The sequence below is a fragment of the Myodes glareolus genome, chromosome 9, assembly GCF_982192425.1.
Source record: "Myodes glareolus chromosome 9, mMyoGla1.1, whole genome shotgun sequence".
Classification (NCBI taxonomy): Eukaryota; Metazoa; Chordata; class Mammalia; order Rodentia; family Cricetidae; genus Myodes; species Myodes glareolus.
This window is the reverse complement of record NC_142034.1, coordinates 17,300,759-17,326,060: the sequence shown is the minus strand read 5'-3', so window position 1 is coordinate 17,326,060 and position 25,302 is coordinate 17,300,759. Positions and strand designations below refer to the sequence as shown.

Sequence of the window (25,302 nt, the reverse complement as noted above, 5' to 3'; positions counted from 1 at the left end):
CAAGAGTAGTGTGGCAGCCGCCCCGTGGTGGCACACGCCTTTAATCCAGCACTCGGGAAGCAGAGGCAGGCGGACCTCTGTGAGTTTGAGGTCAACCTGGTCTACAGAGTGAGTTCTAGGACAGACTTCAAAACTACACAGCTACATAGAGAAACCCTGTCTCGAAAACTGCTGAGCTCTCCTGCCGTCCCTAAGGTCTGTTTCTAAAGAGCTTGTGATACCGAGGATTCAGGACCTGTACACATTGCTCAACACTAAGGAATAGCTCATCTCTGCAACTGTCTACTGGGGAGACGGATGCCCCCAGAGACCTGTCAGTACTCCTGTAGGCCCTGCAGTCACCTGTGAACAGAGACTGGACACGATGGCTTATGCCTACAAACCCAGCATTAGGAGGCCAGCCTGGTCCATAGAGTGAGTTCCAGACCCGCCTGGGCTACAGAATGATACCCTGTCTCAACAAAACAAAAAAATCTCTGAAGAGGCAGAGGTCACATTTCACAGTTTAATTCACAGACAGGAAAACAGAGCGTGTCCCTCCAGTCATTAGGTTGTAAATAGCCAGAAGAACCTCGACTCCGAGGCTGGAACTGCCTTGTACTGCCAGCGGGTCCCCATGAAGATCCCCTGCTTACTCCTGTCCCTGCCCCTGCCTCTGCTCTGCCTAGGGGTGTAGGCCGTGTCCCATCTCCTTCCTCAGACTCTCTTCCAGCTGTGCTTGCTCCCTGGGACTTCATTTTCCCCTAGAGCTGCCTTCAGAGTTCTCTCTGCAGAGCTAGGATGTGGCAGAGAGGGAAAGCATGCCATGGTCCCTGACCCTTCCAGAAGCCTCCTTTCCCTGACACACTCTCCTTCTTGCACGCCCTTTCCAGAGAGACCTGAGAGAGTCTGGAAGTTCAAAGAAAGCCAGTGATGGTTTCTTGGGCCCCAGCGCGCCTGGGAATGCTGGGAGAGGGCTCTGCATCTGGACCGTGGGTTTATTTTTCTTTTAATTCTTCTGAAGAGTAAACACTCTAATCTGTGGTTATTTCCTCTTATCCTTTCTTCTTATCCCAATTGCATCTACAAAGCCTGTTTCCCAGGCCCCGTGTGGTAGGAACGTAAACAGATCTTCTTGTCTGAATATCGAGGCACAGTAGTGGCTGCCCCTCGAGTGTTGCCTGGGTACGGGAGGGCATCATTTGCACTCCTTCCATATCGGACAAGGGTTGGTACCCTCTCCAACTCAAGGCTCACAGTCCCAGGCAGTTGGCTCAGGGTTCAAGGACCTAATCAGGGATTTGAACTTGCGGAGTCTAAATTCCAGAGTGACCCTTCTGTGCCCTCTCTTACGGGGTCTTCCAAGAAAAGATGGGGAACTGTCTCCTAGCCTTGCCCTCATAGAAACTGACAGTGGTTAGGTATGGGAATAGTTTTAAGGAAGATTTTTTTTTTATTTTAAAAGTTGGGGGTCTTTCTAGGTAGCCCAGGCTGGCCCCAGAAACACACACCCATCCTCTACTCCTGCCTTTCTAGTGTTGGCATAATGGGTGTGCACCGCTTAACACCCAGCTGTCGAGAGGATTCTTAACATTCACGGGCGAGGAAAGAGTCTAAACTCCCTGGACGTAGAGCCAGCCACGCCATGCTTTTCAAGCCAAGCAAATCTTCCTTGAAGTCGGGTCAGGAGCCTGACAGTGGGGAGCGTGAAAAGCTCATTATAGGAGTTGTCATGTTTTCTTAGTCATTTTGTGCAGACTTTGAGACACGAATCACGAAAGGAATGCAGTATGTCACCGAGGACGCGGAACCCCTCCTCTCCACTTCTGTCTCCCTCCGCCTCTCTCCCTCTCTCTCCCCCTCTCCCTCTCCTTCTCTCTCTCTCTCTCTCTCTCTCTCTCTCTCTCTCTCTCTCTCTCTCCCTCTCTCCTTCTCTCTCCCTAAGACAGGCAAATAGAGAGATTTGAAACAAGGATGGGTTTTGTTGGTTTGTTTTCTGAGGATACAGTCTCTCTGTGTGAGCATGAGTTAGGTTAGTACCCTGGATCCTCTGGAGCTGGAGTTATAGGTGGCTGTGAATCTCCCAACATGGGTGCTGGGAACTAAATGCGGGTTTTTCGTAAGAGCAGTGGGCACTCTTAACCATTGAGCCATCTCTCCAGTCCTCCGAGGTCTTTTGTTGTTGTTTTTTAATTAAAAATTTAAAGACATATTTTTATTTTCTGCATCCGTTTTTCAAATAGCACCTGAAATCCAGGGTAGATTTTCTCAGCAGTCCGCACAGAGGTCCTTATCGTCTGATAGGCACCCAAGCACCTCCATTTCCTGAACGCTGGGGTCACGAGTGGGGCAGCACAAGAGGCCTGTGGCGGTTGTTAATATTAAGACACCAGGACTCTAAAGACCGCTTCATCACTCGGAGAAACAACGGTGCCGGTCACTTAGTTCCTGTGACCGATTCCTGGCAGGCATACCAGCCCACTGTTGCCAGCCCTCTGAGAAAAGCTGGAAATTCACATTTTCATGTGAAATCTCTCGAGTTTTAAATGTTGGTTGGCTTTTCTTTCCACAGGCAGCGAAGGCCAAACACAGCCGGCCTGCAAGCGATCAGTTAAAATACCGCAGCAGCTATGTAAAGCCCGACTGAAGCCCATCTTCCCGGCCTCCACACTAAGCAATAATCCCAGCACTTAGAAAACTGGTGCAGGAGGATTGCCGGGACTTCAAGGCTAGCCAGGGCTATAAAGCAAGACCCTGTCTTAAAATGAAACAAACAAAAATTGTCACTAAATGTATCAGTTTTGTCATTTATCAAATAGAGATAATAATTTTACCTAGCTCTTGGGGTTACTATGAGAATTTACAAGCAAGTGCATGGTAAACATTGACAGATCGTGCTGTGCCCCAGACCACAAATGCGGGGTGACCACATGTTTGCCTGGGACAGTCCTGGTTTCTGTAGGTTGTACTGGTATAATTAGTACGAATTCTCAATTTTATTCACATTATTGAACATAAGTTTTATGGGGACAAATCAGATGACTCAGTGGGTATGAGTGTTTGCTGCAAAATTGTGAGGACCCAGTTCAAATCCACTGCACCCACATCTTAAAAAGAAAATCCAGGTGTAGCTATACCTGTACCTGTAACCCCATTGCTCCTGGGGCGGAGGGTGGTGGGGCAGTGGAGATGAGAATTGCTGGCCACCAGCCTGGCTCCAGGTTCAGAGAGAAACCTTACCTCAAGGGACCAAGATAAAACGTGATAGAGCAAGACACCTGAGTTCTCCTTTGACTTCCTCACCACAGTACCCACACGTGTGTGCACATACAACAGATACACACACATCACACACACACACAAGTTACGTGGTCACACCCCAGTGCTGTGCCGGTTAGAACAGTAACAACTATCAGATCTATTAAAAAGGCCAACATTCAAACCAGGCCATGGTGGCACACGCCCTTAATCATAGCACTCGAGAGGCAGAGGTAGAGGGATCTCTGAGACCAGCGTGGTCTATAGAGCAAGTTCCAGGACAGCCAGGGCTACACAGAGACGCCCTGTCTTTAAAACAAAACAAACAAACAAAAAAACAATCCAACAAAAAGACCAAGATTCATGGCTGGAGAGATTGCTCAGCAGTCAGCAGTGAAGAGCATGCGTTGTTCTTACCGAGTACTAGAGTTTGATTTCCAACACCCCCGTCAGGCAGCTCACACCTGCCTATGACTTACATAGGAGTATCTTATATCTCTGGCCCCTTTGGGCACCCCCTACACACACACACACACACACACACACACACACGCACACACACGCACATTTAAAAACTTTCCACTGTTTGCGGGCCCTTGGCAATCATTTAACCTTGCTATGTGTTCCTTCTGGTTGCTGGAGAGTGATGATGCCCTGATTTTTAAGCCCTCTCAATTCACATTCAGCGCCATTTAACAAAATCTCCTGACCCCAGGACTCAGAGAAGCCAGGGACAGCACCCAAGCCCTCAGGGTGCCAATCAGCCAACGAAGATCTCTGGCAGCTGAGAATTTCTGCCTTTGAGTTCGAGTGGTAATAATTTGGAATGCTCTTACCCAGGAATTGAATGGAATGTTAATATCGAAAGCCTTAACTTCTCAGTAACACATCATTATGTTTTGGTATAATTCTGTATTTCTTTGGTCTCCGTACATGTTTCTAAATTTTTTAAAAATGTTATTTGTGGGGGCTGGAAAGATGGCTCAGCAGTTAAGTGCACTGACTGCTCTTCCGGAGGACCTGGGGTCCAATTCCCAGCACCCACATGGCAGCTCACAACTGTCTGTAACTCCAGTTCCAGGGGACCTGACACGCATGGCAACACTAGTGCACATAAGATAAAAACAAATAATTTTAAATATGCTGTTTGTGTGTGAGGGAGTGTGCCTGTATGCATGGACATGGTTTTGTGAGTACCCACAGAGGCCAGAAGCATGCCTGATCTCGTGGAGTTAGTTACAGGGTTTGTGAAACAGCGCTTGACAGAGGTGCTGGGAACTGAACTCGGGTCCTCTGCAAAAGCGGCAAGTGCCCTTAACCCCTGAGCCATCTCTCCAGCCCTCCTGAAATGTTTACTTGGCATCCCATGGAAAACTGGAAACCACAGGATGACCCAACAGAGAGCCTTATTTCTGTTGTTGCTATAGTAAGCAGGAGGGAACCTTCTCATATTTCTAATATTTTTTTTTCGTAGAATAGGCCTTGCTTTTTTATTACTTAAAAAGCTTCATATTAATTTCCTTTTCTGACTCTATGTTGAAACACAACTCTTGTACCTGTTGTGTTTCTACAGTGACTTTTCTGCTCCTCGATATAGGAGGCGCGCTTGACTGTTATAAGTTCCTCTGAGCACCATCCCTGGGAAGTGGAAAAATAATATTTCTAGTGTTTTTAGTTTTCAGTCATTGATGCCCCACCTTCAACAAAAGTCAAATTAAATTTAAAGAAACACCCACTTTCCTCAAATTGCTGTGGATGTCTCCAAATACATTCACTCTGCCAGTGATCCTGTCAGTTATGTGGGTGTCTAACCCAGCACGCCGGCTGGGACCCGGATAGGCTCCTATCAATGATGTTATGAAATAATATGTTCACAGTTGCCTCCCACACACGCTGGCTCAAGGAGTCTTGGGGACCTGCTTTAATAAAGTAGTGACTGGTGGTGGCAGCGAGGTCCTAGCAGGGGTGCCAAGGGCATCCACTTTGGTGTGGATGTGTTCCACCCACGCGTGCCCGGGTCTGGATTCCGAGTTTAGCCCAGGGCGACGGGGTTGGACTTCACTGGCCCAGAAAACCATTTCCTGCCGTCATAGTATCCGTGGTTGTGCAAGTGCCCTCATCGGGAAGGAAGTGGCTATTGGGCTGTTTATTTTGGCTGTGGACCCGCAGACGGCCTCTGGAGAGAGGTCCTGGCGAGCTGGGTGCAGATCTGGGTGGTGCCAGGCACCCTGCAGATGCAAACCCTCGTGGGTGTGGTGGGCTCCTGGGATGCTTGTGGATGAAGGACTGGATCCTTGTGAACTGGAAGGAGCTGTTCTGGAGGGGAGTAAAGAGAGTCTGTCTCTAGGGTCCCTCCACCGTTTCCATAGGCTCTATATGGCTGTGCTCTTGATCTTGGAAGATAAGCCTGGGAAGGAGCAGGCTGAAAAGGATTTTAGTGCCTGGTTCTGAGAAGACAAAGGCCATCAGAGTGGGCGGAATGTGTTCCATACACCCCGCCACCTCATGTTGTGTGTGGTTTTTGAAGTTGCTTTTTAAAAAACAAATAAAAATTTATGTGTGTGTGTTTGTGTGAATATGTGTCGTGTGCACAGGTGCCCTAGGTGATCAGAAGAGGTGTCAGATCCCCTGGAGCTGGAGTTGCCCGCTGTTTTGAGCTACCTTACATGGCCGCTGGCAAGTGAATTCTGTTCCTGTAGAAGAGCAGTGAGGATCTCACTTTGTAACCCAGGCTGGCCTATCTGTCAATCATCCTGCCTTGAGTCTCCTGAGTGCTGGGCTTGCCCGCATGTGCCACCATACCTGGCTAAGATCCAGCACTTCCAACAGCAAGGGAGAGAGCCAGGGTGGTGATTTGTGAGCCCAGGATGCAAGCCCCACTGAGACCTTTTCCCGGGGACAGTACCTGCAGATCCCCGGGAAGCAGGAAAGCATAGGAATCCGGGCTTCCCGCCGTCTCCTGCAAGAGCTCTGTCCCGCCACTCCACCCGTTCCCGTCAGACACAGGATGGCACACTTAGCAACCCACATGGTGAAGCAGAAAGAAGTGTATGTCTGGAAAGCAGTGAATTCCGCAGAACTGGAGCAAGGGACTGCACCCTAGCAAGGGCGAGCGCTGTGGGCGAAGGCTTAGGCGGCGAAGGCTTAGGCGGCGACTACCAGCAGTCTGGACAGACTGGAACTGACCGTGACTGCTGAGCAACGAGAAAGGGAGAGGGAAACCCACTCCAGGGTTTCGGTAGGGTGCAGTGGGGGGAGGACTGGGCGCCTAGACGAAAGGGATGAGGATCAATGTGTCTACAGGTATATGGGCACAGGCTACCGGTGGTAATGCTGAGTGAACTGCTGGGTCCCCACGGTTGGCCCCTTAGCAGGGCGGAGCAGGCAGCTTCTGCTGATTCAGGGAGACAGTTCCAGGCTTGGCCTTAAGGCCAATTGAAAACAGCTGTTTCGCTTGGCTAGCAGCCCGGTGGCCAGCCTCTGGCTCTCCCTGGAGTGACCCCTCACCTCTGTCTCTGTGTGACCTGGGGAGAATAACAAGAGAGAGGTTGAAGGGCTGGAGGCCACCCTGCAGTGCCTTCTCTGGGTCAAAGCTCCCTCCCACCCCAAAGTCACCAGCTCTCTAAGGGCTAAGCCAGATGGGTGCCGGGCCCCCAATTTCAGATTCCAGAGTCTGGCCTTTGCTCCCGCGGTTCCCCAACTTGGAACACCCTTCTGTCCTCGCCTCTGCTTGCGCCTTCAGGGTTTTCTTGGACATGCCTTTCGCTCCACAGAGATTGCCTGAGAGTCTGCTGTGTGCTAGGCTCTGTGTGCCAGGCTAGCTTCTCCGCCGCTTCCTTCAACAGTGATGTCTTCAGCTTGTCATCTAGAGCCGCTGGCTAGCCAGGGCTTCAGCCCTCTGTCTAGGTCTGCTCTGGAGGAACCAGGCAAGCTGTAAGAGCAGCAAGGAGGGGTTCTGTGGAGAAGCAAAACCTTCAGCAAGCCTTTTGACCCGGGACAAGCAGAACCTTGTGGGGGATGGGGAAGAGACGGAGAGAAAGAAGACAGGCATTTCTTCAATCAAGGCACATTGCTTTAAAACCCACTTGCCAAGCTGGGCAGTGGTGGCACACGCTTTTAATCCCAGCACTTGGGAGGCAGAGGCAGGTCGATCTCAGTGAGTTCGAGGCCAGCCTGGTCTCAAAATGAGTTCCAGGACAGCCAGGACCATCCCATAGAGAAACTGTGGCTCAAATAACTCGCTTGCCTCTGTGTATGGGAATACATTTCCACGTCAGTAACCTGGTCATCTGAGATGCCAAAAGACTGGACTACAGGCTTTTGTCTGGCCGTTGCTTTGAGGTCTCGAGGTCTCTGAGGCAGATTCCTGTTAGGCACCAGTTACTTGGAAAACCCTTTTCTATCCAGCACCTCCATTCCAGCTGCACAGTCTGACTTCAGGCTGGCCGATTTGCACACGTGTTGGTGTGTGGCTTGTAGCTTTTTCATGGATTGCTTCAGGATGTTCCTCTCCAGCTTCCTTGTAAACAGCACGAGGGCAGAGGTCATGTCATCTCTCAGGTCTAATGGCCTTCTGATGCCCGGGACAGTGCTTCACACAGGCCTGTCATCAGCGTGGGCTGAGAGGGCTGGTGGGTTAGGGGAGCAGCCAGATGGTGGTCAGGAGAAGGCACTGGGGGTCCAGCCTCCCCTGGAAGGACCCACCTACCACTGTGGACTTAAGAAACTGGTCTGGCAAAGGCAGAGAGATTTTGGAACGGCCACCTCCTGGAGTGTAAGCAAGGTGGGCTCTGGCCCCAAGGATTCTTAAAATTAACAGAATAGGAGCGAAAAGCAGACAAGTTCAGCACAAATCGAGGGTGTGGCTCAGTGGCAGAGCGCTTGCTCGGGGTGTGTTCTGTCCCCAACAGCAAGAAGAGAACAAAGGTCATGAACCTGGGTAATTCACAGAATGGGGGCAGAGCTCAGGGGAGACACGGGAGCGCAGGGCTGGAGACTCGATGCCCAGTGTTAGCGGAGCGTGCTTCTCCTCCTTCCAGTATTCAGCTCTGTTTCTTTTTATGTCCACCCCTTCAGGATAGGAAACCTGATTGTTGGCAGCCTCCATCTAGAGATCTCCGCAAAAAGAAAACTTCCTTTATTCTCGGATCATTCTCTGCCTGGCCCAGTTTGAGTTCTGTGTCACTTACATCATGGTGGCCAAGGGGATTGGGTACTGTCGTCAGCCAAGAGTGAGCCTTGTGTTCACCCATGCGACCATAGCTTATTGTTTATATAGAAGGAGGCGGGGAGGCGGGGAGGGGGGAAGAAGAAGAAAGGGGAAGTTTGCCAGGCAAACAAAAGCAAAGGGCAGGCGGCTCATCATCTCCTGCCCGCATCTCCATCCCTCAGCTCAGCAGACTGTGGAGGGCTGGCATCTGCCGCTGTGTCCTCAAGGCCTGGCGCCTATAAAACTCCTTCCTCCTCCCTGTTCCTGTTTTTATTTTTCACCAAGTTTCATGTAGCTCAGGTCTTCAACTTGCTATGTTGTTGAGAATGAGCCCCTCCTGCCTTCAACTCCCAAGGGCTAGGATTAAATGCAGGTATATGCCTCCATGCTGGGTGAATATGCTTGGATGTTTCAAATATGAATACTGGGTGCCTTGTGTGTGTGTGTGTGTGTGTGTGTGTGTGTGTGGTGCTGGCAGTTGAACACAGGGCCATGTACTTGCTGAGCAACTTACAACACAGTTACATTCCTAGTCCGAACATTCCTTGCTGAATGCATAACTTACATCCAGTCGCTGCCCAGTGCACAGGTCACTGACTAGCTTCATTGATTTATCCATTCATAAATACGTATTGAGTCACAGCTTGATGGGTAGCACTGTCCCAGCATGAGGTGATTGACAGCAAACATACAAGTGGTCACTTTGTCCCTGGGCAGGACAATCTGAGACCTGGTGTGCTGGGGGTTGGAATCTCTGAGGTGTACATTGTGGGATGAATGAGGCTGGAGGGGCCCTTTTGGGGCATTAGGTCTCTGCACCTCAAGTCCCCTCCTCACCCCCTGCCTGCTCTGGTGAGAACACGGGTTCAGAGAACTCAGAATGGTTCTCAGCAAGCCTCCATTCCCTTTGCTCCCTGATCAGCGCTTTCTGCTCTGCCAAGGCTCTGTCCCTGCCCTGGCTCCTGGCTTGCCTGGGTCCCCGAGAACCACCTACAGGAATTTTCTCGGCCTCTCCTCTGCTCTCTAGCTCCCCTCTGGTCTTTGTTCCTCACCCAGGGTCTGTTTTCAGTCACCGCCACAGCAGCTCAGGACCTGCAGTTTTCCCCTCTGCCTCCAGGTCTTCGTGTTTCCAGAACTCCGTCCTGAGCTGGCTTTCTGACCCCGAGAAGGCAGCTAAGATCTCTCTTATAGCCCAACCAAACCCCTGGAATTTAAGGGCTTCTTTGTTCCAAGTTGTTGTCTTTGTCTAAGATTATAAATCCCAAGAGGGGGGGCCGGAGAGATGGCTCAGAGGTTAAGAGCATTGCCTGCTCTTCCAAAAGTCCTGAGTTCAATTCCCAGCAACCACATGGTGGCTCACGACCATCTATAATGGGGTCTGGTGCCTTCTTCTGGCCTGCAGGCATACACAAAGACAGAATATTGTATACATAATAAATAAATAAACATTAAAAAAATAAATCCCAAGAGGGCAAAAGATGGTGGTAGGTGCTGGGAATTTCCTTGGGGTCCATCGTTGCTTGAAATGTGCTGTGTACCTTGGCAAGTACTCCAGGAAGCTAAGTGGACTTGAACCCAGGAGTAGGATGGTCGTAGGAGGCATGCACCCATGTCTCATGGAAGAGGAGGGAACCCAGGTCCTGAAAGGCATGGTGGTTGGGCATCCCAGTCCCTTTTCTGGGTTTCAGTTTTCTCATCTGTCAAGTGAAAGGGGCTTGGAGTGGCCTTTGCCAATTGGTGTGGACCTCTTTTGGTCTCTCTCTCTCTCCCCCTTTCTGAGACAAGGTTTCCTCTGTTTAACAGCCCTGGCTGTCCTCGAACTCACAGAGATCCGCCTGCCCCTGCCTCCCGAATGCTGGGATTAAAGGTGTGCGCCGCCGCCACCCACCCTGCTCTTTTGATTCTTTCAACAGACATTTGTCACCTCAACTCAGTCTGACTGGGACTGAGCTGGTATGCCTGTGGGTTATCTGTCCCACTGGGGACCCACACCAGCCAGAAGTTTTGAGCCATTTTGTCCACTCCTCCCTCTGGGAAGCATTTATAAAAGCGAGCAATATCATCTCTCCTTTCTGCTCCCAGGCCCTTTCCCTTGCTATGGCCGCTTTCATTTGCCGTTGTCTTCCCTGGAGTGGAATTTTAGACAACACCATAGCCAGCCTGGGGTTTGTGATGATGGTTCAGTGGGTAGGGGGGCTTGCTGTGCAAGCATGGGATCCTGAGTTCAGTCTCCTGTGTCCATGGGTGGGTGGAGCCAGGTGTGGCTGTGCATGCACCTCGGCCCCTGGCACTGTGTGGGGCAGAGACAGGAAGATCGCTGGGGCTTGTTGGTTGTCAGCTTAGCTGGTTCACTGAGAGACTCTGTCTCAAGAGAATAAAACAAGGAGCAATAAAGCAGAATATTGGCCTCCAAACATGGCATATGGGCTCATGCACCTGTGTACATGACATATGCGTACATCATAACACACACGCATGTGCATACACACACGTGCATGCACACATGAACCTGCATCCCACAAAGATGCTCAACCTTAAAGGAAGATTGGGTAGGTCTGGATCAAATCCTGGGTCCAGTTATATTTCTCTATTCCAGAAATAGGGGGTCATTTGTGTTCATCACAAAACATCACACTTAGGAAGGATATAAATAACAGAAACTTGTTTGGTCCCAGATTTGGAAGCTACAGAGTCAAAGATCAAGGCATTGACAGCTTCAGTGTCTAGTGACACTCATTCCTCCCACACAGCCGCCTTCTCACTATTACCTCATAGGTTGAAAGGGCAGTGGAGACTCAGTTAGCTCAGGTTGGCCCTGAAGTCCGTTATGTAGCTAAGGACGACCGTGAACTAATTCCCCTACTCCTACGTCCTGATGGCTGGTGGCGGGGTTACAGGCGTGCACCCACTATGCCTGGTTTGTGTGGTGCTGAGGATTGAACCCAGGACTTTGTGTGTGCTAGACAAGCACTCCACCAATAGAGCTACATCCCCAGCCGTGCCCTAGGGAGTCTTTTATAAGGGCATGAATCCTGTTAATTAATGTTATTACCCTTATAACCGCAGCACTTCCCAGAGGCCCACACCCTAACACCCTCACTCAAGGGTTAAGATTTCAAAATAGGTATTTGGGGAAGGGTGTAAATACTCAGACCGTAGGAGGAGAGCAGATCAAGGGTGGACAGGAAGTTCAGCTGTGGCAGCCACCCAAATGGTACTGAGGGAAGGTCACATGCGTCTTGCCAGAGAGGACCCCTACACACACACACACACTGTGCTGTCAGGATAGAGGGACAGTGCCCCCACTGGACCTCCCACTATGGTATTTTGACAGGAGTTTGAGGAGCTACATATTAGAAAAAACAAATCTAGCAGTTTGGGTGAGGAGTAGAATGGCAGGTTTTAATTATGATGTACGTATGAGATTTATTCATGCATGCACACTTGCTACCCAGTGTGTGTTGAGCACTGCTGTGTGTCAGAGGTATAGGAGCTAGGGGCACAGCGATGGAGAAGGCACAGAAAGTTCTCGGGAACTTGGAAGAAAGAGGGGAACAAGAAATAGGACATGTGGGAGAGTAAATCCTGCTTCTAACAATGGCAGACTAGTTTGTTGACGTCTGACTCTATGACCAAGAATGCGTAGAGACTAAGAATAAAATGTACTGACGGCACTAGAGAGGAACTAACACATGACAGACGGAGAGAGGAAAAGATCTTTGAAAGAAAAAAGCAAGGAGGGTGAGATAGCTTAGCTGGTAAAGATGCCTGCTGCCAAGCCTGATGATCTGAGTTCAATTCCCAGGATCCGAATGGCGGAGGGAGAGAATTGACTTCCTGCAAACTGTGTGAGAGCACACACAGGCACCTACACAGAGGCACACACAGACACACACAAGCAAGGGGCAAATTTTAAGATATAATAAAAAAAATCAAAAAGGAGGTATATTCTTTTTTGTTATTTTTCGAGACAGGGTTTCTCTCTGTAGCTTTGGAGCCTGCTCTGGAACTGGCTCTGTAGACCAGGCTGGCCTTGAACTCACAGAGATCCACCTGTCTCTGCCTCCCAAGTGTTGGGATTAAGGGTGTGCACTGTCATCACTTGGCTAGAAAGTACATTCTTAAATGAAAAGAAACCTAGGTGAGTGGTTATGTTGAGCAACCTGAGCACACTGTCCAGCTTGAGGTGCTGACTGGGGCTGCAGAAACAGAGACCTGAGTTTGGGGTTACTAAAAAGGCTACAAGCCAATGGGGAAGGTTCTAGACCGGAAGCTGTCATAGAGGTTCTTCCGACTGACCTCCCCAGAGGTTTTAGGAATCTTGGTGGTTCCTAAGATGTCATATGCAGGGAAAGGCCCCAGGTCCCCACGTCCAGCCAGAAGCAGCAGCTGGAGGCAGAAGTCTAAGCTATCTCCTGAACAGAGTTCACAAGAAAGTTCCACCAAGTCAGAGGGGCCTGCTGTCATCAACTGAGGTCATCATCTGAGGTCTTCTAAAACCCCAGTGGGGCCTCACTTCAAGACTGAGTCCAAGGCTAAGGGGTACACCCTAAGACTCAAGGCACGGCAAAACCTGAAGTTCACCTTCCCCAGGACCCAAGTGATCCACTGTGCATATAACTGCCTGTCAAAACAGGACTCGACAATCTTTATAGGAAATTTGAAAGAATCCTGTTCCCTATAGTACATCATCCACAGACCCAACAAACAATAGAGCACCCATGATATCTGATATATAATAGACACGGGGGCAGGAGAGATGGCTCAGCTGCTAAGAGCACTGGCTGCTCTTCCCGAGGACCCAGGTTTAGTTCCCAGCACCCACATCAGACAACTCACAACTGTGTGTAACTCCGGCTCTAGGGGATCCAGTGTCCTCTCGGGTATCATTAGGCACTGTGTGCATGCGGTGTACATGCATACACTCAGGTACACACATATGCACATTAAATAAAGATGTCTAAAACAATTAGTAGACATTATCCACAATGTCTAGTAGAAAGTAAAAATTACCAGATAATGCAGGCATCAGGCTCACAGATAATTCAAATGTAGGGGGGGGGGGAGAGTCAAAAGTAAATATTGAAAGGAAAATTATAATCAAACAATAAAATAGAGCATACCAATGGTTTATTAGATTAGAGAGGGCTCTGAAAATCTGATTTTTAAATTATTATTATTATTTGTAGTAGTATTTTTGGTATTCTGAAATGTGAATTGTCAGGTAGAGGAAATAGTGCAAAGGCTTGGGACTGGGAAACAACCCAACAGGGACGTAAAGTGGGCACAGTAAGAAATTAATGTTGTGTCTTAGGGTTTCTATTGCTGTGAAGAGACACCATGACCATGGCAACTCTTACAAAGGAAAACTTTTACTTCATGTGGCTTGCTAATAATTCAGAGGTTTAACCCGTTAATGACATAGCCGGAAGCAGAGCAGCCTGCAGGCAGACATGATGCTCCAGAAGGAGCTGAGGGTTCTATATCTTGCAGGTAACAGGGAGTGAGTGACCTGAGACACTGGGTGTTGCTGGGGTTCAGCTTTGGCTCTGGTTCAGGTTCTGAGACAGGCAAGGGGTGTCAGAGCATGGAAGAACTCTGACTACCAGGTGAATTGCACTCAAGTGGCCCCGAATAGCTCAGGTCATCTTTATTTATACTTAAACAGGGTTTTTCTTACCAGGGTCACATGAACAGCTTTACTACTGGCTCCTATTTTTGACTTTTAAGAAACACATCATATTTTGAGAAACACATCAATATCATTACAAAAGTCCCCATTGTTTCCCTTTGTGCTTCCCCAAATACACTTTTCTGCCCCCTACATAACCTTATTCTAGACACAGAGTGCAGCATTTTTGCAGGTTTAAATAAGTATCAGCCAGACACCCCCTGCTCTTGCAACACTAATGTCAGCTGGCAGCTACTTGTGGTGACAAAGTTAAGAAATAATAGAGGTGGGCACAATGCTTTAAGGACAACAATATTCTGATGTGGGATTCCCATCTGTATATTGTGAATATGTTTTATTGCCATTGGTTAATAAAGGAGCTCTTTTGGCCTATGGCAGGGCAGAATATAGCAAGGCAGGAAATCCAAGCAGAAATAGAGGAGGAAAGAAGGTGGAATCAGGCAGATTCCATGTAGTCGCAAGAAGCAGGAGGTAACAAACCACGGGCCTCATAGTAAAATATAAAACAATAGAAATGGGTTAATTTAAGATGTTAAGATTTAGTTAATAAGAAGCCTGAGCTAATAGGCCAAACAGTGTTGTAATTAATGTAGTTTCTGTGTGATTGCTTGGGTCTGGGCGGCCGGGAAATGAAATGCAGTCTCTGGTTACAATATACAAACCCGCACAATTCTTTCATGTTTGCAAGATAAGATACAGTTCCCTTTTCTACAAAAGGATCAAGGCAGACTTTGGTAAGGCGCTCTTTCCCGTCCTCCATACCACACTTCTCCCACCAGTATAAGCTCCTATGTGTGGTAAAGATGGAGCCATCACCCCACATTTTGCATTACATTTTTCCTATTAGAGCGTACCAGACCCTACCAATGATACTATGTGTGGTGTCCAGGGAACTTACTCTCAACCGTTGGCACTATGTGTACTCCTGAGGCCTTTTTGCTGTGTGTGCATGCCCTACTCTCCTTTCCAGAACCTTGAGAAAGCATGGTTCATGCTCCAAGTGTTGTTTTCTCATGTGTACCTAACTGTCTCTATTGACTCAGAAAAGCTCCCAGGACCAGGAGTTTTAGTTAATAATTCCAGATCAGAAATTTGAGAAGCTTTAGCTCTCTGTGGATTCTAAGGGGGAAACATTTAAGAAAGAACAGACTTCTCAGGGAAAACTGCAGCTGTGGCGTGTGTGACTGACAAAGTAAAACTAAAATCCGCCCAAAGAATCACCAATGTGATGAGAAAGAGCCCGCAAGCTGTGTGAAATCAGTGAGGTCCTGTACTATGCAGGCCTGAGGTCCACTGGTCCTTGCCGAGTGTGAAATCATCTTCCGTGGGCTTTGCCTCTTGGAGACCAGCTGGACAAGCAAGCAATAGACTGCCCTGCTTCCACAGGGTGTGGCTTGAACCGGCTATGAGACCTCAAAGCCCACCCCCACAGTGACACACTTCCTCTAAAAATGCGACACCTACTCCAGCAAAGCCACGCCTCTTAACAGTGCCATGCCCTTTGGGGGACCATTTTCTTTCAAACCTCCATGGTAAGGAAATAGGACAATTATAAAAATACTACAATGACAGTTATTTAAAACTTAGGGATGATTTATTTCTAGAATTTCCCATGTAATATCTTAGGACGGCAGTTGTCAGTAGGTAACTACATTAAAGAAAACGAAGCCATGGATAAAGGGCACATGTATATGAGGGATGGATGTGCTCTGGAGAGCTGGGCTTGACTGTAGAGTTAGGCAGAGGCCTGATCCTGCTTCCTGGTGGTGAACGAGAATGGGCTATGCCATCTCTGAATACAGGAGCATAGCAGTGCCCCTCACCCTGCTTTGAACTGTGACAGAGAGGACCAAGTGACTTGACACCTGAGACAAGTGCCGGGCCCTGGTCAGGGCCTGCAGGCCTCAGCAGGCATCAAGGCCAAGGTTGTGATGAATTCCTGTTCTGTCTTTCCTTCCAGAACCTGATGTCTTCCTCATCTTCAGCCAGGGGATGCAGGGCTGTCTGGAGGCCCAGGGTGTGCAGGTCCGAGTCACCCCAGTGTGCAATGCCAGTCTCCCAGCCCAGCGCTGGAAGTGGGTCTCCCGGAATCGACTCTTCAACTTGGGTTCCATGCAGTGCCTGGGAACAGGCTGGCCGGTAGCCAACACCACAGTTTCCCTGGGCATGTATGAATGCGACCGAGAGGCCCTGAGTCTACGCTGGCATTGCCGTACACTAGGGGACCAGCTGTCCCTGCTTCTGGGGGCCCGTGCTGGCAATGCATCCAAGCCTGGCGCCCTTGAGCGTGGTGACCAGACCCGCAGCGGCCAGTGGAGCATCTATGGCAGTGAAGAGGACCTGTGTGCTCGGCCCTACTATGGTGAGGGGCTGCTGCTGGCAAGGGTGCCAAAGGAACAGGGTTAGGGTAACAAGGCCTTTGACAACTGTGGACCCTCGGCAGTCACTGTATAACAGGAAGAAATTTTAAATAATTAAGAAAATTAACTTCAAAACGTTTAATTTGATTATCTTTTTAAATTCAAACAGAGGCTGGGGAAGATGACTCTGTCAATAAGGTGCTTGTCACTTAAGTGTGAGAACACAGGTTAAATCCCCAGAATCTGCATAAAAAGGTGACATGTAGGGCAACATGCTTATAATCCCAGCACTGGGAAGATAGACATGGGGATTCCTGGGGCTCCAGGGCTGACTCTTTAAGCCCCAGGCTAATGAAAGACCCTGTCATAGAACCGAGGTGCGAAGGCAGAGGTGGTGCACACCTTTAATCCCAGCACTCCGGAAACAGAGGCAGGTGGATCTCTGAGTTCGAGGTCAGTCTAGTTTACAGAGCAATTTCCAGAACAGCCAGGGTTACACAGAGAAAATGTGTCTCAACTCCCCCCCACCCCACATACACATACACACACACACACACACACACACACACACAAGAAAAAGAAAAAGGAAGGAAGGAAGGAAGGAAGGAAGGAAGGAAGGAAGGAAGGAAGGAAGGAAGAAAAACCCAAAGTGGGAAGCTCATAGATAACCCAGATGGCAAGAAAAGATCAGAAGTAAACATTGGAAAGAAGATTATATAGAGAATAGCTGGTTTCTTAGGAGACTAGAGAGGGCCTTTCTGAAGATGCAAATGTGTTCTTTTTCCTCTGAAATGTGAATTGTCAGGAGGAGGAGACATGTAAAGGCCTTGAGACTAAAAACAACCAAACAGGGACATGGGGGTCAATATTGACATCTACTTCCATGTGCATATGTGCGCCTGTGGATACATGTGCTTGCGTGTGCATATATACACACACCTTTGCATGAGTGTGCACATGCATGAAATTAAAAATTAGAGATCAGCAGGGTGACTCAGTAGGTAAAGGTGCCTGCTGCCCAAAACCTACGTGGTGGAAGGGGAGAAATAACTCCTGAAAGTGGCCCTATAAAACACACACTAAACAAACAAAACATGATGAAAATTTAAAGATTAGAAAGTAAAAATAAGGGCTGGAGAGATGGCTCAGCGGTTAAGAGCACTGACTGTTCTTCCAGAGGACCTGAGTTCAATTCCCAGCAGCCTCATGGTGGCTCACAACCATCTGTAATGAGATCTGGTGCCCTCTTCTGGCCTGTAGGCATGCATGCAGGCAGAATGTTGTATACATAATAAATAAATAAATCTTAAAAAAAAAAGAAAGTAAAAATAATGAAAATTTCAAAATTAGCTTGCACCACCCCATAAAGTGACGGAGAACCTGCAAGACAAGGATTCATGCCCAGGAAAAGTGATTTACAACAGGAAGTGCAGAGGCTGCGGGGACTAATCTGAATTTTCTGGGGGAAAGCCTAACCCTATAAGGAGGACAGCACTATTGTGCTGAGCCTGAAGGGTCTTCAGCCTCGCTAAAGCCTTAGAGAGTAAGGCCTATGAAGACATGCAAGCATTTAAGGCAGACATGGCTCAGGTTTGCACTTCCCACCCCGGGGCAGTGGGTGCGCAAGAGGACTAAGGCCAGCCTTGGCTACACAGTGCGTTTGAGGATAACCTGGGCTATGTCTCAAAGAGAGGCGATGGGGGAGGAAGTGCTGCAAGGATTTTGAGCTGAAAGGAGACAGGAAAGGGGGCCAAGAGGGCCACTCCAGGTTGCATTAGTTATGAAGACAATAGAAACATGACATTGGGGTTGGTGAGTTGGCTCTGTGGGTGAGCGCACCTGTCCAGAAACCTGACAACTTAAGTTGAATCCCTGGGACCCACATGGCGGAAGGAGAAAGAACCAGCACCTGTAAGCTGTCCTCTGACTTTAATATATTGTGTGTGTTCCCCACCACCTAAATAAAATGCCATCGGTTTTTAAAAATCCTGATAGTATATTAAAAAAAGTAAAAGAATTGAAGATTAATGCTGCTTTAAAGACTTAAAAATGAATATCCTAAAGTTAAATGACATATCCCCACCACCACCACCACCACGTTCACTCTCCAGAGATACGCCATGGTAACACCACACAGGTTTTGCACGTGGTTAATGGGAACCTTAGTCACTCAAGATCTTGTGACCAGATCCATCTTTGGAATTCTTTTCTGGAAGGACATCCATGTTCCAAAATGGAACGTTTAGGGGCAGCCTGGAGCCTTGGTTGGCTGGCTCAGCCCTCTGTGACATTAGGAAGATATTGGAGGGGTTGGAAAGCCCTTTTCCCACCAAATGGGGTGTCAGTAGTCCTGTCCCATGTTCCTCAGTCGTCCCAATAACTTGCTAGAGTTGGTTCTCTCTTTAAAGCCATTGTCAGTTGCCATGGCCCGTATTCCCAGTCTTCTGCCTTTTCCCTTGGGGTGGGGTGGGGCAGGCAGTCTGTCGGGGTCCAGGTGCCAAATCATGGCTCTCTTCCCCTGTAGAGGTCTACACCATCCAGGGAAACTCCCACGGGAAGCCGTGCACCATTCCCTTCAAATACGACAACCAGTGGTTCCATGGCTGCACCAGCACTGGCCGGGAAGATGGGCATCTGTGGTGTGCAACCACCCAGGACTACGGCAAAGATGAGCGCTGGGGATTCTGCCCCATCAAGAGTGAGAAATAGAGTGGGAGAGCCCTGGAGGGAGGCTGGCGATGAGGGACGGGGAGCTGGGGTTGGGGGTGCGGACAGGCTCAGAGAGGGCTGAAGAGCTTTCGGAACCGGAAGTTCCTCTTCCGTGGTGTAGCCTGTGCGGGAGTTAGGGAGGGACCTACAGTCCAACTGTGGCGGTTGCAGGTAACGACTGTGAGACCTTCTGGGACAAAGACCAGCTGACTGACAGCTGCTACCAGTTTAACTTCCAATCCACGCTGTCCTGGAGGGAGGCCTGGGCCAGCTGTGAGCAGCAGGGTGCGGACCTGCTGAGCATCACGGAGATCCACGAGCAGACCTACATCAACGGTGAGATGAAGGGCAGCTTCCTGTGGCTCAGTCAGAAGTCTGGCCCGTGCTGGGGGTGGGGGGACACCGCAGTCTGGGATCAGCCCCTGCTCCCACCACCAGGCAGGACCTGGACTCTTCTGGCGTGGGAGGGTGACCACTCTTTCTACCAGGGCTCCTCACGGGCTACAGCTCGACACTGTGGATTGGCCTTAATGACTTGGACACCAGTGGAGGTTGGCAGTGGTCAGACAACTCACCCCTCAAGTACCTCAACTGGGAGAGCGGTGAGACATGGGTATACCTCCTCCTCTCCCCGTGCTTGGCTTCCTTCTACCCTGCTCTGGAGGTGGGAAGCCTCCTGAATGTGCCCAGTGCCTTGGTGTGAAGTGGGAGTTGCCGGCGGCACCCTATTCAGTCAAATGAGTCCTGGCCTAGTCTAGGGGTCGAACCCAATTTCATTCTCTAGTCACGGCTTTAGACACACGTAGCCGCATCTGTGTACTCAGGGCCTACCCAGGGAGGTCAGGGCTGAAATAAACATTGTTGATCAGGGCGTTTAGCATGGTGTGAGCCCAGGCTAAAATGCAGGGTGACCGGTGACCTGGTGGTGGGATGGACAGAGTTGTATGGAGGGCTGGGCTTCTGTGCTAACGCAGACATCCAGGGAGTGAAGGGAGACAGGAGGTTCTGAAGAGGGCTGGGGGGGGGGCACAGTATGAGCTTCCCTCTCCTGGGGTGCTGGCACCCCGCCTGTCCCACAGATCAGCCGGACAACCCAGGTGAGGAGAACTGCGGGGTGATCCGCACCGAGTCCTCCGGTGGCTGGCAGAACCATGACTGCAGCATCGCCCTGCCTTATGTTTGCAAGAAGAAGCCCAATGCCACAGCCACAACCGAGCTTATCCAGCCAGGTGAGCCGGTCATAGGGGGCCAAGGCCACGCAGGGCCACAGGCCAGATCAACCTTTCTCGTTCTCTACCGGCACAAGTGGCTCTGGTTCTCTCTCTTAATTTTTCAGCTGGTCTGGAGAGATTGGATTGTGCAATTAAGTCATTGGATGAACATTTTGTTGGGACCAGTGTTAAAGACTGGCGGTGTTCACTAGGCCCTGTGGCGAGTGCAGTCTGCTGGAGGTCACAGGCATCTTAGTACTTAGAATACGATGAGCTATGGGCTATGAAAATATGTAATAAATGTGAGGGGGAGAGGGCTGAGCTTTTGAGAATTGAGGGATTTCGTGGATGCCATGTTGGACTTGAGATTTTCAGGTTGATAGCAAGTTTAAAGGGGCAGAAGGAGGGCTGGGGTTGGGGGGCAGTAGCTCAGTAAGACCTGCGCACAATTCAAAGCACCCACATTAAAAGAAAAAGCCAGGAGTGGTGGGGTGCACCTGAAATTCCAGTGCTGGGGAGGCAGAGACAAGAGGATCGTGTGGCTCACTGGCTCCCAGACTAGCCCACTTGTTAAGTTCCAGGCCAGCAAGAGATTTTTTTTTTTTTTAAAGTGGCTGAGACCTAAGGAGAACCCAAGGCTGTCTTCTGGCCTCCACATGCACTGTGTGCACCTGCACACACAAAGTGGAGAGAGGTGTGGGAGGGGAGCGGTTCTGGCAGCAGGAGCTGCTGATGGGAGGTATGGATGCCTGCAGTGCTAAGGGCTGGAGCCCTGTACTTTAGAGGGAATCAGACACTAGCCCAGCACCTGGGCAGCACCTGGAAGCCTGTTAGCAAAGCAGACTGGGAGGCCCCGCCCAAGATTAACTGAATCAGAACCTGCATTTAGCAAGACATCCCCTCCCCCGGGTGATTCCGAAGCGGGGCGTTTGACGTGAGTGAAGAGAGGCAGGTTGTAGCCAGTCTCCAAAGTCTGAGTGGGGCTGGGTAGCCCATGGGAGGCTTCTGTGGGCTTTTAAGCCAGGGAGTGTCTTGATTCAAAGAGATAATCTGGAGGCCTCCTGGGAGAGATGGAGTGTGGGGTGATGGGCAGGGCCTGCTTTGGGGCCTGCCCCCCTCTGGCATGTGGCATTGGACATGCAGCTGGGTTTCTAAGGTGTAGAAACCTCACTTGCAAATTGAGAATGGATGCATTTCCATTTGCAAAGTTAATATAAGGCTGGAGCCCTGGCCTGGCCCGAGCAACGTCTCTTTGGCTGGCATTTGCTGATGTAAAGCCATGTTGTCCAGCTTGTGTAGCTATGGGTTGTTAAAGTAGGGGTTTACCCGTGGAAACCTACACAGAGAGGGAGAGGGAGGGGACCTTGCAAGGACACGCCCCCCCCAACTGTCGCTGCCCCGTGGTTCGTGTGGGGAGCTCTGGTTTAGCCTCTCCTGCCCCCATTCAGCCTCCGACTGTTTGCAGGATGCCTAGTTTAAGCAATAGGACGAGTTCTGTGTTCTGGCCAGCCTCATTATGAAGGACATGTCATTTCCAAAGCAGGGGCCACATTTCCAGAGGACCCTTCCTTCCCTCGGGCCCCCCATCCCATCCCCGGGACTGAATAGCTACTAAAATCTGTTCCACCCATTGGCTAACAGAAGATGATTGACATCTCTTGCACCACAGAACAAGCTTGTTCTCAGCCCACCCACTCTGAGGAGTCTCTAGCAAGGGGGGCGGGAGCACCCCCCGTAGTTGACCTGGATGGAGCTGGTCTCAGAAGTCTAATCTGGAGCAATGCTTAGGATGGGCCCATATCATCACTCTTGCCGAGACTGAATCCTGCCTGAGCCTGACTTTGTGGGTGGTTGGATAAAATTTTGTTTTCTTTTGCCAAGACCCAAGTAAGAACTTGTTTGCCGCAGTGCCCTCAGACCCCGTTCCTTAGCGGACAAACCTAAAAGGCACTTTTGTGGGTGCAGGAGAGGGCCTTCAGAAGCCAGAGGAGGTATGGAGAGGGAAGGAACTGGCGACAGACCCTGGCAAAGTGGTGTGACTGGTCTGCCAGACCTGAACTACCCCGTGATGTTGCTAGCTGCTCACCCCATTTCTGACAGGGCCCCTCATTCACTCAAGACTCCTTTCCTCATTTCTTTTACCCAAGACTTCCCAGGCCAACAAAGAGGGGTGCTCCGAAAATGTTATTTGATGGAGGTTTCATTTAATAAGCAAAAGGGGCTTTGAGATAAGTTTGATTCTCTTAGCAGGAAACCCTGTTTATCCGTGATCCTGGCTTAGGATGCTAGTGTGTTCCATCACCTGCCCATCTCAGCCAGAGAGGGCGTGCCCTGTTGTGGTTACAATGTGCTGCCACTGAGTCCCTGCCCCCAGGCCTCCAGTGACTGTGGAGGACTTTTGTTTTAAGTATCTTAAGGTTCTTGTCATGGGGAAGGCAGATGTGCCACAGGTTGGGGAGGGTGTGGGTGACACCCACTGAGTAATGTATGTATGTATGAGCACATCCATGTGCCTCTCTCCATAGACAGGTGGACCAATGTCAAGGTGGAGTGTGACCCCAGCTGGCAGCCTTTCCAGGGCCACTGCTACCGCCTGCAGACTGAGAAGCGCAGCTGGCAGGAGTCCAAGAGGGCGTGTCTACGGGGTGGGGGTGACCTGCTTAGCATCCACAGTATGGCTGAACTGGAGTTCATCACTAAACAGATCAAGCAAGGTAAGGGACTGCCTGGTAACCGGGCTGGGCAGAGGGGAGGGGGAATCTGTATACCCAATCCTTTCCTTTCCAAGAAGCGCAAAGAATGTTCTTTTCCTTTGTGGCTGGCGCGAGGCTGATCTCAGTGTCTTCTTCTCCCCCCACCGCGCTGTACCTCAGAGGTGGAGGAGCTGTGGATTGGCCTCAATGACTTGAAACTGCAGATGAATTTCGAATGGTCTGATGGGAGTCTCGTGAGCTTCACCCACTGGCACCCCTTTGAGCCCAACAACTTCCGTGACAGCCTGGAGGACTGTGTCACCATCTGGGGGCCGGTGAGACTCCCCTTCCTCATCACAGCACCGTACCACCCCCTCCACCTCCACTTTCCGGGTGCCCTCCCCTCAGCTGAAATATAGGTGACCTACTATCAGTCTTCTGGGTACGCCAAGTCCTTTCCTTCCCCAGCTAGAGTTTGAACCCCACCTTCACCTCCATAGCTAAGTTACCGGCAGGGCTGAAAGAGAGAATTCTCCAGAAGCCTTAGGCAAACTAGCAGGCCCATTCTTGGTCTCCTGCCAGCTGTTCCTCCCCACCAGCAGGTGGCACTGGAACCTACACAATGTCAAGGTTGGGCAAGCAAGAACATTCTCTGCCAACCCTTGCCCTCCAGAACCCTCAGCTCAGGGTTCTGTCTTCTCAAGAAACCATGGGTGATGATTGCTTGCCATGCCTTGATTCAGACTCAGGGTGGATGGGAGAAGGAATTGAGGCAGGGTTTTGACAGAAGAGTCTGAGCCCTGAGCATAGATTATTTCTCCTGCATTAGATGCAGCCATAGAGCTAAGTAACAGATCCATCTGCATTGGGGGATTCTGTTTAAAAATTTAAATGATTTGGTGAGTGTCTTCTGTGTGCCAGGCGCCTCCTGTGTACTGGGATGCATTCGTGCTGGGCTGTCATGGTAGAGCCTTGGTAGACTCGGTGCTGGCTAGGATGCTGAGGTGGGCTCAGGTGTTCCTCCTTACCATCTGAGTTTCAGGCCTGGGCACACCAGCCTTTATTAGCCCCGGTTCTTCAGTAGTCCCAAGGGTAAGACCCATGTGTTATGGGATATTTGATCACACTGTGAACCCCAAGACTGCAGAGCCAGCTAGTTGACAAGAAGTAGCCATAGAGAGTAAGAGGAGTTAGAAAAACGGATAGAGAAATGAACAGGAAGTAGTAGGGAGGGACTTTGAGTGTGACGGGCTTTTTTGGCCGGGATAGTGGAAGAGAAGCTCTTTTTTCTAAGAAGTTGGCTCAGGAGGAAGGTCCGCTGGTTGCTCCTCGGCCTCAGCAGGTTTTCACCAGCATTTAAGACTCCCTGGTCTTTATTGGTACAATCATAAGATTGATATTTAGTTTACAAACAACACCCACGAACTCAGTTTTCACAATTCAGTCACCCAAGACTACCCACAATCCAAAGTAATTAGAGGGAGAATTTCAGAAACCGTTCAGAAGCTTGCAATAACTTTTAAAAAGTTTATGTTTACATGTATGGGTGTTTTACCTGCCTGTGTATCTGCATCCCACCTTCATGCCTGGTACCTGTGGAGGTCAAAAGACAGCACTGGATCCACCGGGAACTGGAGTTATAGACGGTTATGAGCCATCTTGTGGGTGTTGGAAATTGAACCCGGGTCCTCTGGAAGAGCAGCCAGTATACTTAACCGCTGAGCCACCTCTCCAGCCCCTCAACAACGGATTCTTTCATTTACCCATGAAGCTCATTGAGCTAACTCTGCTCCTTCCATTGAACAGCCTAGGACAGAGAGAAATCAGGCTGGGTGCTAGGACTCACACAGCAAGCAAGAGACAGGTTCAGATCTAGAAACAGATTTGTGGGGATGGTGGGATTTGGGGTGAGGCTTCCCTCTCATGTGTCCTAGGAAGGACGCTGGAATGACAGTCCCTGTAACCAATCCTTGCCATCCATCTGCAAGAAGGCAGGCCGGCTGAGCCAGGGTGCTGCCGAGGAGGACCACGGCTGCCGGAAGGTGAGGGTGTTTTTGGAACTGCCCCAGGTGGGGTCAGCCCCAGGGGCTCCAAAGGGCCCCCAGGGTGGGCGGGGGAAGGCAGAGGAAACCCTGCAGCATCTTTCTGTCCTCTGGTTTCTTAACTGCTCCTTCCTGAGAGGACAATATTA

At 50.0% G+C, this 25,302-nt stretch overlaps 1 protein-coding gene across 2 annotated transcripts in view; it reads left to right on the top strand.

Annotated features, from left to right (window-relative positions):
• Mrc2 (mannose receptor C-type 2) overlaps positions 1-25,302 on the top strand; it is a 56,348-nt gene that overhangs the window by 12,603 nt on the left and 18,443 nt on the right. For both annotated transcript variants that reach the window (XM_048445952.3, XM_048445951.3), the window contains exons 2-9: positions 16,099-16,500; positions 19,023-19,196; positions 19,379-19,543; positions 19,696-19,809; positions 20,287-20,436; positions 22,944-23,132; positions 23,292-23,446; positions 25,046-25,153. In XM_048445952.3, coding sequence (XP_048301909.1) covers positions 16,099-16,500; positions 19,023-19,196; positions 19,379-19,543; positions 19,696-19,809; positions 20,287-20,436; positions 22,944-23,132; positions 23,292-23,446; positions 25,046-25,153 — 1,457 coding nt within the window. The remainder of the gene's footprint in view (positions 1-16,098; positions 16,501-19,022; positions 19,197-19,378; positions 19,544-19,695; positions 19,810-20,286; positions 20,437-22,943; positions 23,133-23,291; positions 23,447-25,045; positions 25,154-25,302) is intronic.